General features: G+C 38.9%; 1 protein-coding gene across 1 annotated transcript in view; it reads left to right on the top strand.

The window, feature by feature from the left end:
• LIN7A (lin-7 homolog A, crumbs cell polarity complex component) overlaps positions 1-18,256 on the top strand; it is a 51,728-nt gene that overhangs the window by 12,946 nt on the left and 20,526 nt on the right. The window contains exons 2-3 of the mRNA XM_019514796.1: positions 12,021-12,092; positions 14,615-14,824. Of these exons, the coding sequence (XP_019370341.1) occupies positions 12,033-12,092; positions 14,615-14,824 (270 nt within the window). The 5' untranslated portion in view covers positions 12,021-12,032. The remainder of the gene's footprint in view (positions 1-12,020; positions 12,093-14,614; positions 14,825-18,256) is intronic.

Below are 18,256 nucleotides of genomic sequence, written 5' to 3'. Positions count from 1 at the left end.
CAGGCACAGCTGGGTGCTACCTGAGCCCCGGGTGCGGTTTTGGCACGGGATACAGGCCCCAGCAAGGGCAAGAGCGTGAGAAGCGCGGACACAGGAACCCTGCGAGGGCGATAGAGCCAGGGGCGCAGGACAGAGCCCACAGCAAGGCAATAGCGCCAGGGGCGCGGGAAGCGCGGACACAGGAGCCCTGCGAGGGCGATAGCGCTAGGGGCGCGGGAAGCGCGGATAACGCCCGTAGAAGGGCAAGTACACCCGGGAGCCCTGAGAAGGGCAGGGGCCAGCGGTGGAGCCGAAGTAGGGTGGGCGCCGGTGAAGGCCCAAGACAGGGCTGGCACCACTAATCAGCTGAAGAGGGCAGGGTGTGTGAGAGAGAGCCCAGAGAGGGCAGGACGAGCCCGGAGAGGACGAGGGACCATCTTAGGTCTTACGGATATGAGAACGTCCGGAATAACTGCGAGGCTTGGGGCGTGCTAAAGGGGAGGTAGGAGGCACGCATAGCCTATAAGGCTGAGGGTGCACCAAGTCACCCATAGATATCAGGAAATCAAAGGCAGCCTCCCATATTAAATTATAAAAGATCAAAGACGTGGCGGGCGAGAATAAAAGGGTGCTGGATCTCCTAATTGGCACGGCAGGGGGCGCTAGCGGGATCACGGCAGCTCCTAGGCCCCACTCCGTGACACCTTCTTTTAATTTTGTATATAAAAAGTAACAAATCTCTTTAAAAAATCTATGTGACATTTAAAACTTGTTATGAAGTTGAGCTGTTCACTTTCATTTCATACCTTTATTTACCAGATAAAAAGAAAGAAGAAATAATAGGTTAAAATTATGTTCCTTTCACAGCAAAAAATGACAGATTTGATGGGGAAAAAATCTTGAAAATCAGTGAGATTTTTCACATGCTTACACCAAAGTTAATTAGAACCTTTATGTTAAAAATAGTTCCAGTGACTGTTCCATGTACAATTTGAGCATTTGGGTTTTAGAAATTAAGCCTGGTCTGGGCCACATTCACATTTGAAATAGAGCATCACTGTTGAATTTTGAGGTGTTGTATCAATGTAAAAGGTATGATTCTGTAAACATTCAAATCCATAACAATAATCTTATTGTTTAGTGATTCTCCCTATGCCTGAAGAAGAGTGTTTATGCCCAAAAGTTTGTAAAGAACAATTTTACCAACTATTTAATTGGTCTAATAAAAGATATCGTATTACCCAAAGAACCTTGTCTAATAAACTTATGCACTTCAGCAAATATAGGATTGAATTTCTAGTGAGAACATAATTTTACTCTAACTGTTGGCCTTTCCTCAGTTGCGGGTTGTGATGTAATTATAAAAGACAAATTCAGCTAGGTTTGTCTGACCTTTATTTCTAGAGTTCTCAAGGAGTTAATGATTCTTTGTAGACATGATATATACAGCACAGAAATAAATGATTGAATAGTAATAATTCAACTAAAACTTTATATTTTTCTCTCTGGGGAGATGGCATTAACTTTGTTCAGCAGTGGCTGATGATTAAAGATTAGTATCCCTAGTCTGTATTGAAAGCCTTGTTTTCCCCTCCCATGGTTGTCTGTGATGTGCGGCAAGAGAAAAATTAGCCAGATTTGATAAGACAATCCACCTCCTCCCTTCAGCATTTAAAAATTTATGCAACTGGAATGGCTTGGGCTAAAAAAAAAGTACCACAAAAATAATGTCTCTTGAACAACTAATGTTACTACCCCATTATGATAAAACAGGAACTTTAATTGGAAATTACACTAAATGACAATGTACAGCTGTAAGGAATGGCATTGTTTTGTGCCACAACCTTACTAGTATAAGTGATGTGGTTTTACATTGTTGCCTGTAAACACTGGATGGCACAAATGGAAACTTTGGAATGATTACCTTGCCACTAGGCAGATGGCCTTCATTAATAGCCATTATATGAATATGTTAGGCAGCCCAAGCATTATCTGAGAGGAGACATTATTAAGCTTCTGTGCAATTACTATGTCCCCATAATTTCCATGACTTCACTACAGGAGATTTAAAGCAGCTGCTGTTGTCACACTTCTTGCAGCTTAGAACTAAATACATTGATTACAAAAATGAAATACACTCAAAATGGAGACCGTATTATACCATTGATCTTTAATCAGTACTTCCTCATTGGCTTTGGGCTAATTAAAGTTCAACTGTCAGAGATGACTTAATTATACATTTACTTGTAGTTGTGGTTAGCCTCCATAGTTATTCTTCTGCTGTATGCCTCCTTTCTTCTAAAGATAAGTTGCAATATTCCCAAAAGGTTGCAATACTTAACAGTAAAATAACACTACCCTCTTCTTACATTACTGTTTAGCTAGGTTCCTTGTATGTATTTGCTAGAATTCTAGTAAATAGTCTTAATTTGATTTTGTTAATTCTGTACAGGGCTTGCTGCAGTTATGTACATTCATGGGCAACAGTGCTAATAGAACATTGGCTATACAAGTTAGCTTCTAATTTGCTTTCTCCACATTACCATTGCAATTTATTGTTGTCATATCATATCTGATTATATAAAACTCTGAGGAGAAAAAAGAATATTTGTTAAAGGTTTTCAAAGCTGCTGCGTCTTCATTTGAGAGATCAGCAGCCAGGTAAACTGGTGAGAAGTATTTATTCCAGCAGCCCATTGGGCTGTAAGGGTCAAGGACAGCATTAATATAGACTTGTATTCTTGCCTTGAAAGGCCCTTAAATGGCTCTCTACTCTCACCTTCTAAAACCTTTAAGGCAATTCTTAGAAGTAGGTTTCAGTCTTTAGGTGTGGAATTTCTTCTCAAAAAGAGAAAGTAGAGCCTAAGTCTTCTTATTTCAACTCTGTTTTATCCACATGCGTCCCTAATATTTCAAAATAGAAACCGTGTCAATCTCACTCTCTTGCTTCCTTCCATGCCAGAAAGGTAACACATGGGATGTACTCAACTAATAGGATGATGGGCTCGGCTTTGGCCAGCTACTCTACATCCAGGTGCTGATTTTGGCTAGACTTTGAGAGAGTTGTTTACATTTAGAGTACAGCTGTTATTGTCTGCATACTACAAACACCAGAGCCCATACCTATTGATAAAATGCAAGGAATAAGTATTTATGGATTCCTGGAACACTCCTCAACCAAACAGTTATTGGGAATAAGTTAAATACCATTCTCCAAATTATGGCCTGTGCATCAAAAGTACTCCAGTAGAAGCTGGGTGATCGCATAGTGTTGCTGTCTTCTTTTTTTCTAGCTTCTATAAATGCAGAAAAAGCATCTATGTCCAGGCCAGTATTTATTTTTAAAGGCACCAATTTTGGGTGCTCAGAATTTAACTATTTTCAACCTTACCTTAAGAGTTGCTGTATAAAAGCTCCCTTTGATTTCAAGTGGGTGGGAAGTGCTGAGCACTTGAAGAAAATCTGTCCCAGGAACACAAAAATAAGTCAAATGACCTAATAGGTATTTTCATTGTTTAATTTTTTTAATCTTATTACAATTACAAGCAATTTGAGTTGGCTTGTTAAAATCTCTAGCATACCTTTCCCATCAGAATCAATATTGCAGGAAGAAATGGGAGGGCGCTGCTGCTGGAATACAGCATTTCCAGAATACTAGGAACAATTTTGGCTCGTTTGATACACGTCAGAGAGCGTGCCAAAGTGGATGACATGACAGCATGCATTCCTGCTGCATCTGCTATGCCCTTATGGCCAGCACAGGAGGAACTGCGAGGCCACTGTCCCTTCCCTTCCAACTCTTCTGGGGTTATTCACACTTCCTGTGAGCTCCTGACAGTCTTTAAGGTGCAGGATTTCAAAGACAAAATTCTCTATCCCACCCTTGCACTGATGCTCCTTTTCCCTTCCCTCCCATGCACACCAATATATAGTCCCAACCCAACAGCAAGATGATGGTATAATTGGGTCTCTCTCTTAGTTGTGCCTGACAGTTTTATGCCGAGTACATGCAAGTACAGTAAGAGACATGAATACACATGGAAAAAGGACACTTACAAGGTACAAATTAATAACAGCGGTGAGCTAACTCAAATGTCTTGTTTTGTATCTGTGCCATCTTTTATACCTGTCAAGAATTTTACAAGAGTTATAACAACACTAGTTCAAACCAAATATCAAGGCAATAACTCCAAAAATGTGATATCTTAAATTAAAATGTTTATTCTTAAATTATTTTAAAGGATATTTCATCCCTGAATCATTTATTTTTTTGCTGTCTTCATGTAAGTGTAATCATGCACTAGGGTTCAGATCCATTGTTGTTTTTCATAGTTCTTTTCCCTCCCTGAAAGAAACATTTTAATAAAATATCCTCATTTTATAAATGTTAACTTTTATATTTTCCTATTTCTTCCATGTGTTCTGTTGTTAAAACTGTGGTAGCACTTCAGGAAATTAAATGAGATTTAGTTCATTTGCAGGTTTGAGCTTTTTAATGAGTTATCATTGCTGTTACACCAGGCAGAATGACGGCATGGTAGGGATTGTTCCGACAGCTGTGATAAACATGCAGATGTTTGTCTTTGAGAGTCATTGCTAACAGTTTTCCTGATACAAACACAAAACTCCTTACAGACTAATGAAAGATTATCATATGAAAAGGCTCAAAATGCCTGCAGCCTTCCATGACCATGTGCCTTGTATTTGATCAGATATAAATGGCCAATTAAGACAGTGTCAGTCAGCTATTAAAAACTTTTTTCCTGTGAGCTCTCTGAATTCAGTAGCTGCAGGAAACAACTTCTGTAATATTAGTTCTCTACATCTTGTAAACTCTCACAGTGTATCACAGATATCCCTGCAGGGATTTAGTTTTTTTTTCATTCACTTCTGCTTTACTGTACTCATGGGTATGCGTTTGTTTTGTCCATTTTAAAAGAGAACTTGTTTCAGTGTGTTTTTAAAAAGGCACAGTTGGATGTTATTTTCATCTTGGGCTACATGTGTACTGTCACTTAGTGCACATGTGTATTATCACAAGAATTATTCAACCAATGTCATAGACCAGAGGTGGCCAACTTGTGACACAAATGGCCATAAGTGGCACAGGCAGGCTCTGTGGGTGACACGTAGCCAACAGGGTAGAAAGCAGAGCAGCAGACTGGGTAGGGGGCACAGGGCAGGGAGCAGAAAGAACAGTAGGAGATAAGACAGGGGAAGGGGATCAGAGTGACACTCAGGGCTAATTTGTAGCACACCTGCCAAAAAGGTTGTCCCCCGCTATCATAACCCGTAACATTCCTAATACCAATTCCCCATTTGCTCAAGTGACAAATATTTACGCGTGTGGAAGAAGAGTGCTTAAGCTTTTCACTTCACTGCCATGAAATTCCAAAAGGATGGGGCATGCAGCATAGTGGAAACCAAGTCATTCTTAGATGACCCTGAATGTTTTGGTAGCAAGGTTGCTCAACATTTTACAGTTTGAAAAAAGCGCCCCCTGGAACTCTCAGTCCCCTATTCTGAGTTGTGCAAAATAGCTTCTGTCCCAATTCATGTGATCACACACACACAAAATGCCATTTTCTAGTACCTGTATCTTGATACTAGCAAACAGCGCTTTAAATGAAGCTACTGCACAATAAGTGCACATATGTAGATGGTGATGCTTTACTATGCATAAGTCTAAAGTGCAGTAAAGTGCATGTGCAGCCCACAAAGTGTTTTTAAGAGTTGTATGAGAGTTGTATTTGCTGTGATACATGAAAGTGGAAAACAAAGCTAAGTGCTTTAAAGGCATTATACAAAAAATTAGAACTATGAATGAACACTAACATACATCATGCTTTTGCTTCATGCAAGTTCACACAGAAGTTCTGGGTAGACATCGCTTTAAACCAAAGTGTGAAACATAACCCTCTTACCTTACAATTGTAGGTCTTCAGTCTGAAATACTAAAATTTCACCTGGGACTCTCTGTATTAATAACATTGCAAACAATCCCAGGCACCCAGTTTCCAGGGTGCCCCTGCAAATATATTCTTCTGCTTCCTTACAATCCAAGGAGGAGATCCCTCAGTTCCTCCAAATAGCCCTTTTCAGCTACTATGACACTCATTTTGAGATTTCAGGATAAGAGCTCAATATTGTAGAGTATATATCTGGCTTTATAAGCTTTTCTTTAGAGAGACAGACAAAAAGAAATTAGAAGCGTGATATATCTTACTTTTCTTTCTCTTAAATTAGAGCTTCTATTTAATATGCATGCCATATTAGTCAGTACAAGCTAGTAAAACTATTACACTCCCTGAATTTGACAGCACCTGACTAGGTTTTATTCTTGTATTTTTCTTTTTAAATAAATGGTCATATATACATGATTTGATAGCAACTACTATGCATTCCATTACTTCAACTCATTGATGATATTTCATTATAGTTAACAGTTTACCTTTATGTCAGTGCAAATATTCTGCCTACAGTCCTATAACATTACTTAGAAAATGCCTAGAAGGGATATTTATGTTCTATGCAAAGATAAATGTTTTAATTTAAATTAGAAGCATTGATTTCTTGCTCTATCTGAACACTTTTATATTATTTCTGTTGGATGGAAGAAAGTGCATGAACAACTATAGTCCATTTCTTTTCCACCCTGAAGTGACAAAACAAGACACAACATGTTAAATTGATCTGAGATGGCACAGACTGTCTCTTGTGCTGATTGGTTTGTCATGGTCACCATAGGACACTATTTTCCAAGCCTCTTATTACAGAAAATATCCCTAAAGATTCTCTCAGGCACTTGTAAATAAAAAGCCGCACGTTTGCCATCATCTTTATATAGGACACATTGCCCAAGGCCATGTACAGAAGAACATTACACTTTTAATGGTATAAGTGATCGGAAACTGGTCTATACCCATAACAGAACAGAAGTTTGGCAAACATAAACTGGTTTAAAAATAGTGGAATCCAGTCTAGGATTTGCATTCCCCTTCCCACCTCCTTTCACCAAAGGACAAATGGGTGTTCTGTTTGCTACCGATCTAAACTATGCCACTTACAGGAAGCTGTGCAACTTGGATTGATTTCACCTAGTGCTTTTTGAATGTCTGTATCTAGCCTAAAGAACTGTAACAATAGTGAATCATATAAAACATTCTAAAAAGAAAAAAATCCTGTTGAATTTATAAGAATAGCAGTGCATTAAAAGTCTTTCTTCAGAAGGTTTTATTACATATGTTGGGATTTGCAAAAAGATATTATAAAATCTTTTCCTTGATGCATACTATGTGTTGAACCAAAAGCTTTGTTCTCATTTGTGAGAATTTAAAAAATTATTTCATTTACCTTGGGGACAAAAAACATTTTCATTTTGTCTGTGTATAAAAGAAAAACAACAGGATGGATTCTTTGTGCAGAACACATCTCTAAATACCTAAATTGGTACTGAGATAATGTAGCTAAGGAGATACAGACATATTTATAGGCCCCTGTGTATGTTTTGTATATGATACAAGAATAGGTAATCAGTACCCTCTGTAAGTCTACAGGGTTTATTGGGACATGTACAGTTAATCCTTTTATTGCTGTTTAACTTAATAATGCAAAAGTCATTTAGATGTATATTTTATTCTCCTCAGTTTCAAATTATATTAAACATTATGTAACAATCAAATATGGAAATTGGATTTACTATTGTATCAAGCTGGTATTCAACATTAACATCATCTGTTGCTTGCAGTGATAGAGTTCAAACTACATGAGAGAGGTTTTTTACTTTAAATAAATATTACAGATTTTATGATCACCCTGGTAATGTTTGTGATGCTTTAGAAGATGCCATTTTAAATATGCTGTCTTTTAAAATCTTTCCAATCCTCTCAGATTTTTTTTAAGTTCCTCCTTTACGTAACTGATCATAGTTTTATCCAATGTAGCTCAATGGCATACTGTTCTCTCACCAAGGTGCAAATTAATTACCTATATAATTGCTATCTCAGCCTGCCACAGGCACCTTGATAACCACCGAGTGTATGATTATCCATTAGTTTGTCATATCCAAACTATATAATGAATATCTTAAATACATTGTCAGTAAATGTTCCTGAATTTGGAATAAAGTATTTTAGCTAATTCTCAGCACAATTCACTGCCATACTAGTTCATTAACTCAAATATATGCTGCTAGTTTGTGGCTAGCAACAACATTTGTAGCTGTGCAAGGAGAGATAATGAAGATAATCAAATCTCATGCTTAAAGACAAAAGCAGGCCTGAGGGTATTAAGAAAGTACATGATTATATAATTGGCTAGGTACATTACAGGTTTTGAAGCAATTTAGTGCCAGGGATGGAAGGGGCCATAAGGTCTTCTGTTCAAACCCTTTGTACAGATGTAAACAACTATAAAGAATACTGCATTACTGTAGCAATTTGATCTGGTGTGACAAATCCTGTGTTCCTACAGCATAATGATTAGAGATAGTACTGAACAGCTACCTGAAGCAATACTGGTTAGGTTTAATCCATTTTATACCTGGTTTAACACCAGCAAAAGTGATTTCACACTAATCACTCGTTCAGTCGTCTCAGTAGTTTGGTTCTCCTGGGATTTTTGGTTTTTAAGATTAAGAACAAATGACTGCAGTAGGCTCGCATTATGTAAATGTTTGCATTGTCTTCAATAAGGTTAGGATTTCCCCCTAAGCATAAAGAAGCAATATGTTTTGGCCTGTACATTTTATCTGTCTCATCCCTATAGACACTACTTCTATGAACTGTTTTTGTACTGCTTATATTCTGCTGATAGAATCAATCTTCTACTTTCAGAAAGTGTCTAGCACTTTGAAGGTTCTCTAAACTTGACCTCTATCTTTCTTCATTGTATTAGAAATACAACCGTTTATCTTTAGTATAGTATACATATAAAATATATTGTGCATTTGTAAGCACAAATTGATCATCTATTCAATGTGATATTTGTATGAAGAAACAAGTTATTTGTATAGAAAACCATTGCATATCTGATCCAGCACAGGCATTTTGTAGGCTTTTCCTTATAGAGTTGGAAACAGCTAGAGACCAATGGTTTCTTTCAGAATAGACAATACACAAAAGAAAGCAAGTCTCTTCCCATGTAAATTGGACAAAGATGACTCAGCTTATGCCTTTTGCTCAAAATAATAAGAATTGAGAAAATCCTATGGCTTTGTAAGAGAAGTACAGAACTCAATTGCTATGTAATATGGTCTTGCAGAAATTACACTGAATTCCTATAGAGAGGGGTTCTTAGCAATTCTAACCAGACCTATGTTTCACCATTTCTGTTCCAAGCAGTGTCCTTCTGTCCTGCCAAGCAGCCTGTGAATTCCAGTTTCTATGCCCTAAACAGGGCATCTACAAAGACAGGAGAGTCTGCCTTCTCTAATCCTAAACAATAAATACTGAAGGTCACTGAAAGGGAGCACAATTTACATCTAAGTCTTCTTTCTCCCGTTTCTGCCTTAGTCTTCACTACATCTTGTAGTCAAAAACTCCCAGTTCATAAAAAATCTCTTACCATAGCATTGGAACTCCATCACCTCCTATTTCCATCCATGGCCAAAGACTTAGAGGTAAACATAATAAGAAAAAATGTCATATCTGTATTCTTGGGGAAGGGTGAAAAGGGAGGCTTAGGGACAAGAAAATATATAACAAGAAAAAAAAAACAGAGTGGGTAGAAAGTAACAGGTATTGGCAGATTTAGTTTTATGCCACTTACCTGATTATATGGGGTCTCACTGTTTCAAGGGCCCTCTTGTTCCTGATCCTGACTGCCATCCCCTACTCCCCATCCTGAGTCATGGCTGACTAACAGATCTCAGCAAAAAAGATTCTTTAATATTTGCTTCTAATATCGCTCCTTCAGATCTTTCTTCGAAATTTGTCTTTTACCTTTATAACCTTCCTGCCTGGGCCACAAGGGTGCTCAGAGGTCACAGATACTTGCAAGATAATTTTGAAATGGATTTATACAGTTCAAGGCAGTCACTAGGGACACCTATACATGTGCTCCAGGGTTGGCATTTTAATTCATGGAGCTCCCAAAAGGAGCCACCTGGGAGCTGCTATAGTTGAAACGTCTGCAGCATCTTCTGTATTTAGCATTCCTCACTTCAAAATCGCGGGGACACTTTAACTAAAGCTAGTCAAATGAGCTTTAGTTAAAGCATCCTGCTGCCATTTTGAAATGTGGGGATGCTGAATACATGAGATGATGCAGCACACTTAATAGAGTCTACTCTTCTTTCTACTGGGCTTTAGAAAATGAAAAGGATTCCCCCACCAACATCCAGCATCCCTTCCCCTCTCTGCCCTCCCTCCAACGGAGGGGATGTACTAGGCCACAGTTCTCCTCCCCGGGTGCCTGAGTTTAGGCTTCTGACGTCCTATTCAGGCTATTGAGGGCTCGTTTGTGCAAGTTGTGTTTGCTAGTGCATGTGAACTCCACGTGTGGCCCTAGTGAGCGCCATCACTCTTTGCAAGGGGAGCAGCTGCAGTGTACTCTGTGCATGCACCAGCAGGTCGGTGCAAAGCAGCCAGCGCACATCGCCTCTCACACTGCTTCCCGAGCCATGACTTCCCTGGCCAGCCAAGCCCGCAGAAAAGCAATTCCGTTTTCCTAGGCAGTGGCATTGGCGAGCTCTGGGCCTTGCCGCTCTTTGGCCTCCAGGGTGGAAGCAGGCATCCAGATCCCTGTTTCCCTGCAGCACTTGGGGAATTCCTGCTTGGGCCAATGGGTTGAGTTTAGGGAGGGAAGGCAGTGAATTATTAGCCCTGTCTCCATCTGCTGGACCTGGATGACCTCAGAAGTGGAAACAAAGTGGGGGAACCTGTTTTGTTTCATGACATCTATCAAGGTCCCAATCATTATGGATTGGGACCTTGATAGATCCACAATTCAAAAAGGATGTGGAGAAGTTTGAGAGAGTCCAGAGAAGAGCCATGCGCATGATCAGAGGTCAGGAAAACAGAACTTACAACGACAGGCTGAGAGCCATGGGACTCTTTAGCCTGGAAAAGTGCAGGCTCAGGGGTGATCTGGTGGCCACTTACAGGTTTATCAGGGTTGACCACCAGTATCTGGGGGGACGTTTGTTCGCCAGAGTGCCCCAAGGCATGATGAGGTTGAACAGTCATAAACTACTGGAAGACCGTTTCAGGCTGGACATAAGGAAGAATTTCTTTACTCTCCGAGCCCCCAAGGTTTGGAATAGCTTGCCATCGGAGGTGGTTCAAGCACCTACATTGAACACCTTCAAGAGCAAATTGGATGCTTATCTTGCTGGGATCCTATGACCCCAGCTGACTTCCTGCTCTTTGGGCGGGGGGCTGGACTCGATGATGTTCCAAGGTCCCTTCCAGCCCTAATGTCTATAAAATCTGTGAAATCTTATGTGTTCTAATCACTGCATCATTAATTAAGTCTGCTCTGAACTCAACAAAGCATGTGTAAAAAGCATTGGTGATGCATAAGGGGTGCATGGGGCTGCACGTTCAGCCCAAGAGCTCTAGCACACCCCCTGATAGGCCACGTTCCCCGCTTAGGCGACAGGCAGGGCAGGGCTGGCCAGGGTGCACCAGGTGAAGCACTGCAGCCACTTCCCAGTTGGCACAATTGGCCACAGGGGGAACCCTCCCCCGGTTCCTGACTGGTCGCTGGTGGGGGCAGACTAAGGTGGCACCAGTCCTCCATGTGTAAAAGTGCCCTAGAAGAGGTTGTTTGTTTGTATAATTGGAGATGGCTGTCATAAGTGTGGAAAATGGTGGAACCAGAGATTGCAAGACTTTCAGGTATCATGAGAAACAAGTTTCTGACTGCAAGAAAACCATATGTAGTTGTAGGGTAACAAATGTACAATTCTATAATTGTGATAATGGGGTGCATAGTTTTATGATGGAAAGAAATTATTCTCCCTGGTGTAAATTTAGTTAAATTCCTTGTTTTGTTAATATAACAACTTTTTTTTTTTTTTGTTTCTGTGAACATTTTAGGTATATCAATATATGCATGAAACCATAACTGTTAACGGCTGCCCAGAATTCCGTGCCAGGGCCACTGCAAAGGTAGGACATGTGCAGCTATTGAAATCTGTGTTACCAAAGTTACCTAGTAATTGACTGTGCGCGTGTGTGTTTCAGGTATTCGTGTGTACACTGTAAGAAAATTTAGACATCAGTGGCAGCCCAGAGTCTAGAACCAGTGCTACTTCCCAGGTAACAATCACAATGGAAAATTTAACCTTTATGCTGCTTCTGTAGCTTAAGAAAAGAGAATGATTTAATGGAATTTGGTGGTTTACTGAAAAATCATTTCGGAAAAACAAATCTACTGGTTCATTCTGTAGAATAATACCTGAAACCATCAATACTTCTACTGAAAATTTTCCTTTAAGGTTCATCCCTATACTCATGTGATCTGTTCTAAATCTTGTGCATGTCAGCTGGAGAGAGAAGCTGAGCACCCATATCTCCATTTGAAGTCAGTGGAAGATGGAGGTACCCATCACTTCTGAAAAACAGGCCCTAGGTATTTCCATTTGCTAAAAGTGAATGGTACCTATGTACAGACTCCCCTGCATCAATGAAACCATCTCATCTATATTCAAATACATGATATGTACTGTATTTCACTTTATGGATAAAAATAATTGCTTTCAGACAGGAGGTCCAACAGGGAATTACTTCTTTCCCTTAACATTTGGTGCACAAGATTAGCCCTTCCTTCGTAAAAGGGATATCATTCAGAAAAAATAATTTAGAAAAGCCAGAACTTTTACTGGAAAAAAGATGTTTTGGGGGCTAGTCCTTTTTCCAATGAACTTATGGCAAAACTTACACTGACTTGAATGGGAATAGGATTTTACCTTGTGAGTTTGCATTAGGGATTATTGTTTAAAAATAGGCCCCCAAAATAGGTAATGATTAAAATACAGCATTTGAGAAAAGTGTTATCTAGAGTAGCCAGTGATTTTAGTTTAACTAGCCTACTGTACAATAAGCTGAAATAAACTGTCTAATTCAGGAAAACTTATTTCATTCTTTGTCTTAAATTAGCTTTACTGAAGGCTGATTTCTTATGATTTTTTTAACCTTTTTTCTGATTGAAACTTCAAATGAACAATGTAGATTTGTAAGGTTTATGTTAGATCATGAATTATCTGTTTATCTCTAGGTAAATACCAAAACATACTACTATGTGGTGTAACAAAGGAGGGTGAGGGTGGAATTCTGAATAGTATCTGCCATTCTCATTTCTTATTCATATAGAGCAGCAGGATTACAGAGCAATGTTTCAATATCGCAATACTTCCTGGTTATTTCTGGGCTGTCTGCATTGCATTCTCCTAGTCACAGTGCATTCATGTCTGACATCTAATGTATGCATGATGACAAGGTTTGCATGAACAAGTACATGTAACTAAGAATGATCCATTATATTCACAACATCCACTAGCTTCCATTAAGCATAAACCTTATTAGAATGCTGAACAAATATTAACACAATGCAGAATTGCTATAATAATTTCTGTTATGAGGATATATTGAAAACTTGATACAACTTTTCTAATGTTGTTAATGTAGTGCTTTAACAGAGTGCATAATTAAAGACAGTTGCTAGTCAACGGCTAATGAGAAATGTTTTATTTTCCTGAAGCATTCTTTACAACATTTGACATTTCTTTTTTTGTGATTAGAACAAATTTAATTAATTTATAGTTCCAAATCCAAAATATTTGTAGCTTATTTTTCCAGACCAACCTAGTTTAAAGAAAGCTACCAGATATATACTTCTGCTGCTATTCCAATGGTTATTAATGAGTCATTGCTTAATTCAAGGGGAAAACTTTACTTGGATTATAAAAGAAGTAAAAAAAAATATCTTTTCTGGAATCTTTCTTTTAATGAAAAATGAAATAATAAATCCCATACACATGGGGAAGGAGTGCAGAATAAACAGTGCAGTTCATCCAGTTTATATATGCACTAAAAGCACAGAAGAAAAAGTGTATATTGTCTTGCACAGCAGTAAAGCAAATACTTTGCCACAAAAGAACAGTCCATTTTAGTATAGAAGTTAGAGTGGTTATACAGGATGATTAGCAATCAGACCTGCTGGGATCTGGTTGTACTTCTGCCAGTAATTTACTGGGTGACCCAGTACTATAGCAAGGGCAGTGCCAGCAGTGCTTCTGCACCAGGCACCCTGACACACCACAAGTGTCGACTTAGGGGCGGCAGTGGGAGGCAAGGGGGCTGGGGGCAGAAAGCAATAAAAAGCAGCTGCTGCTGGCAGTCACAAGATGGCAGTGGCAACCACAAGTCACTGTGACCCCTGTGTACCAGGTGTGCAACTGCATCCCTAAGCTGCTGGAGTTACCTTAGACAAGTCACTTTTATCATCTGTGCCTAGCCTTACCCACATATTTCAAAGGGGCAAATGGAACTTAAGGTTTGTAAAATGCTTTTACAAAAAGGTATGCTAGGACTTCAAAATAGTACTTTCATATTAATTAATTCTTCCTACACCACAAACAGGGATTAACAATGTTCTCATTATACAGCCATATCATTGTCTTTTCTTTCAGGCAACGGTTGCTGCTTTTGCAGCAAGTGAGGGGCATTCACATCCTCGAGTCGTTGAACTGCCAAAGACAGATGAAGGCCTGGGCTTTAATGTTATGGGAGGAAAGGAACAGAATTCTCCTATATATATTTCTCGCATCATTCCTGGAGGGGTGGCAGAAAGACATGGAGGACTCAAGAGGGGAGACCAGCTGCTTTCTGTTAATGGAGTGGTATGAAAAAGTTTTATATAGATTTATTTTCCAGATTTTTATTTTTTTCAAATTATTTTGGTACCATGGTTTAAAATGCTGACATACGGCAAAAAGTAGGGGACCTTCCATAGTGTACGGTAGTAAACCAAACAACTTTATGCCCTCACAATCTTTACTGCCATGGTGGTCATCCTGAAATGTGGTTGTGCTATAAGAAGTGGTCTTTAAACCACAATACATGTTCAGTTTACAAATATCTTTCCTAACCAGCAGCGGATCCAGCACTGGACGGAGGGGAGTGCAGCCACACCTTCTTTTGGCTGTGCTTTGCATGTGCAGTTGTCAGCACTGGGCTTCTGCTATAGTTCTGAGAGTGGGCATTATGAACTCACCAGCTGATCACCATGAGCTATGGCCAAAGCCACTACTTGCAAGTGGCTCCAGAGCCCAGGGGGTGATGCTCATTCCCTCCTTTCCCCTGCCAAGGAATTCAGTAGGGTTGGGGGAGGGAAAACAGCAGCATCACTCACCTCCTATCCTCAGTGCACATGAAGAGCTCTGGCAGGAGCCTGCCCTGACCAGACAGTGGGGTCAGAAATAATTGTGCATGTGTGACACAGACAAAGGAGGGGTGTGACCACACCAGCACCTCCTGCACCCTCCACATGCAGGTTAGCTTTTGTCCATAACTGCTAGCCCTGCAAATTCCAGGTGTGAAAGGAGAGTCAAACTAGCCTGTTTTCTCCTTGTTTTTCAGTGCTAATAACAAAAGCTCTGCAGGACAAATTAAGCCTCAGTGACATTTGGGTAGTCTCACAGCTTTCAATGATTTTGCACAAATACAATTAAGAGGAACTAAGTCTGCTGGTGATTCATATAAAGAGCAGAATCCAGCTGGCCTTCTCTTTTGGATATTGGTTCAGTTGTGTTATTTTTGTCAGTACAGTAGTCAGAGGTGAGTGAATGCAGGCAGGAAGCACACGCTAAACATGAAGGTGCTGCTTTCATGGCAGAACTGCCCTTTCACATGGAATGCTCTGTGGTACCAAGGAAGTTGAAAGAGCAAGGGATTTTGGAAAATGCAGAAAGCAGAAAAATCAGGACCTCCCCCATGTCTTTGGGCTACAGTCTGCCTTCCAGTCTACCCAAGTTTATCTTGCACATGTTTTTCCTAACACCCCTATATTTGTTATGGGAAGTGATGAATAAAATTGGTACATTATAATTTTTAGTATGAATGCAATTCATGTACAAAAAAAAAATCACTTCAACAAGATGGTTTCAAACAGTCTAAAGACTCAATAGTACTGAGTTAGGATTCTACCATTTCTTACAATTTTAGTTACATAACATAGTCAAAGCATGCAACAGTATTTTCTATGTTACATTGGTCATCAAATGAGGTCCAGCTTCGAGGAGATGATTCTGTTTTCATTAAATATGAAATCACTGCAGCAGAAACTGAGTTCTGTAGTAGTCAGCTGTTTGTATCTTGCCCTGTTCACAACCCTATTAAATCAGTGAGGTAGAGATGAAATGTCAATATGAAGTCTGTGTAAAATATAAAAATAATATAACACATTCAGCTGTATAACCTCACACTTCTGCTTGGCAATACTCTACCCTCACAAAACCCATAATCTTATATTCCATAGGCGCATACAGTTTCGATTCACTTTTCCCATTGACCATCACTGCCTCATAAGAGACACTTGCTCAAACTCAGAAGTATTTCATAATAAGTTTGACAAAAGGGTTTCTTACTGAATTTTATTTTCAGATTGGGTGTGTAAAGAATATTAATGTATCAGCTGCCATATATTCTTTTTCTCATTGTATCACACCTGTGGTCGTACAGTTTTTTCCAGTAATATCTTCAAAAGAAATTCTCCTGTTCTCTTCAATTTCCATATAAAAGCATCCTTCTCAAATACATGCACACCTGCACCTATATCAGTTCTAAAAAAAAATTGGACTTTTAACATAATTGTTGCCTGTGAACAATCCTATTGTCACCAGCAGAGGCTAGATTATGCATATTTGCTGATTGAATGTGTACAATTAAACAAAAAATATCATGCAAATAGGGTAGCTACTCAAAAAGATCAATGGACTTTAAAAAGTTATTTTTAATACTTAATAACTAATAAAGTAGCTGAACTTTACTGGCTGGTGGTGGATCAAGCAAATCCCACTGATATTTAACACCATTTTCAAAGGATTGGGGAAAAATGCAGATAAGGGAGATTAAATCTTCTAAACTGACCTATAGAATGCATCAAAAAAAGTCTTTTTACTATCAACTAGAGCTGACTAAACACTTAAAAAAATAATAATAATAATAGGAGAGCATTCAAATTTTAAAACGCATTGGTTTTTACTCTCTTCTCACTTCTTTGTGAATATTTTAAAATGTACTTACAGGAATGTACACCAAAACAAATTTTAAGCTAATATCCTAGAAAATAAATGTCCAATCAACATGCACTCTAGAAAACTGATGCTTAGACTCATGCTTATCTGGAGAAGTGACAGAAACATATCTGTGATGCATGTCTAATCAAAACAATTCAGTGAATGACAAATGTTAAATACTTAAAACAATACTTGTTGCTAACAGCTCGCAAACCAATCTCAGATTGATTTATATCCACCCAAAACATTTGTGCAATAATTGAAAACACTAGGAAAAAAATCATGAAAATAGCTATCTGTTTGCAGACAACTTGAGAATAGAAGACAAAAGGGCTATGTTTAACTAACATATTGTTCCTTGTGAATAGTTCACCCTGCCCTCCTCTCAACTCATCTGATGTAAAGCAAATACACAGCATGTGCAGTACAACAGACTGATCAGCAGTGGAACATGAGATGAAAATGAAATATCTGCAGCTTGCTTATGTTCATGTGTTGATAGTTATCCAATTTTATAATTATCAACATAAAAACTAGTGCTGTGTGCTCAGAATTCATATGAGTAATCCCAGCATGACTGGTTAGAGTTATTTAAACTGCCTCATCAAAACTGAAAATAAAAAAATAAAATAAAATGTTCTGTCAATGTGCTGGGGATTCTGTAATATACTCGTGTCCTGAACTCACTGCAAGCAAAGGAAATTGAAAACAGCAAGCTCTGCAGATGGCCTAGCAGTGGTACATACAGATAGCCATACATATCTGGCACAGATTATGCCAGATCAGATACCTAGTGTGAGACAGAGATTGAAAGGGATTCAGCATAGGTTTATATGAACTAATTCTTACCCAAACGCTTTTACTTTAGCACTTTGAATAGGAATACTCACCAATTTTCTGACTTGCTCAATATAATCAGATTCTTTTTTCTTTTCTGCAACTGAGTGGGGATATTTTTTCCTATAATTATTTATGCCTAGATAGTGATGATTAGTGCTTCCCTGCACACTATCTGCAATTCCTTTACCTGTTGTT

The sequence above is a fragment of the Gavialis gangeticus genome, unplaced genomic scaffold (genome assembly GCF_001723915.1).
Source record: "Gavialis gangeticus isolate Ggan-Ray unplaced genomic scaffold, GavGan_comp1, whole genome shotgun sequence".
Taxonomy (NCBI): Eukaryota; Metazoa; Chordata; order Crocodylia; family Gavialidae; genus Gavialis; species Gavialis gangeticus.
The sequence above is the reverse complement of the archived record's forward strand: the minus strand, read 5'-3'. Positions and strand labels throughout refer to the sequence as shown.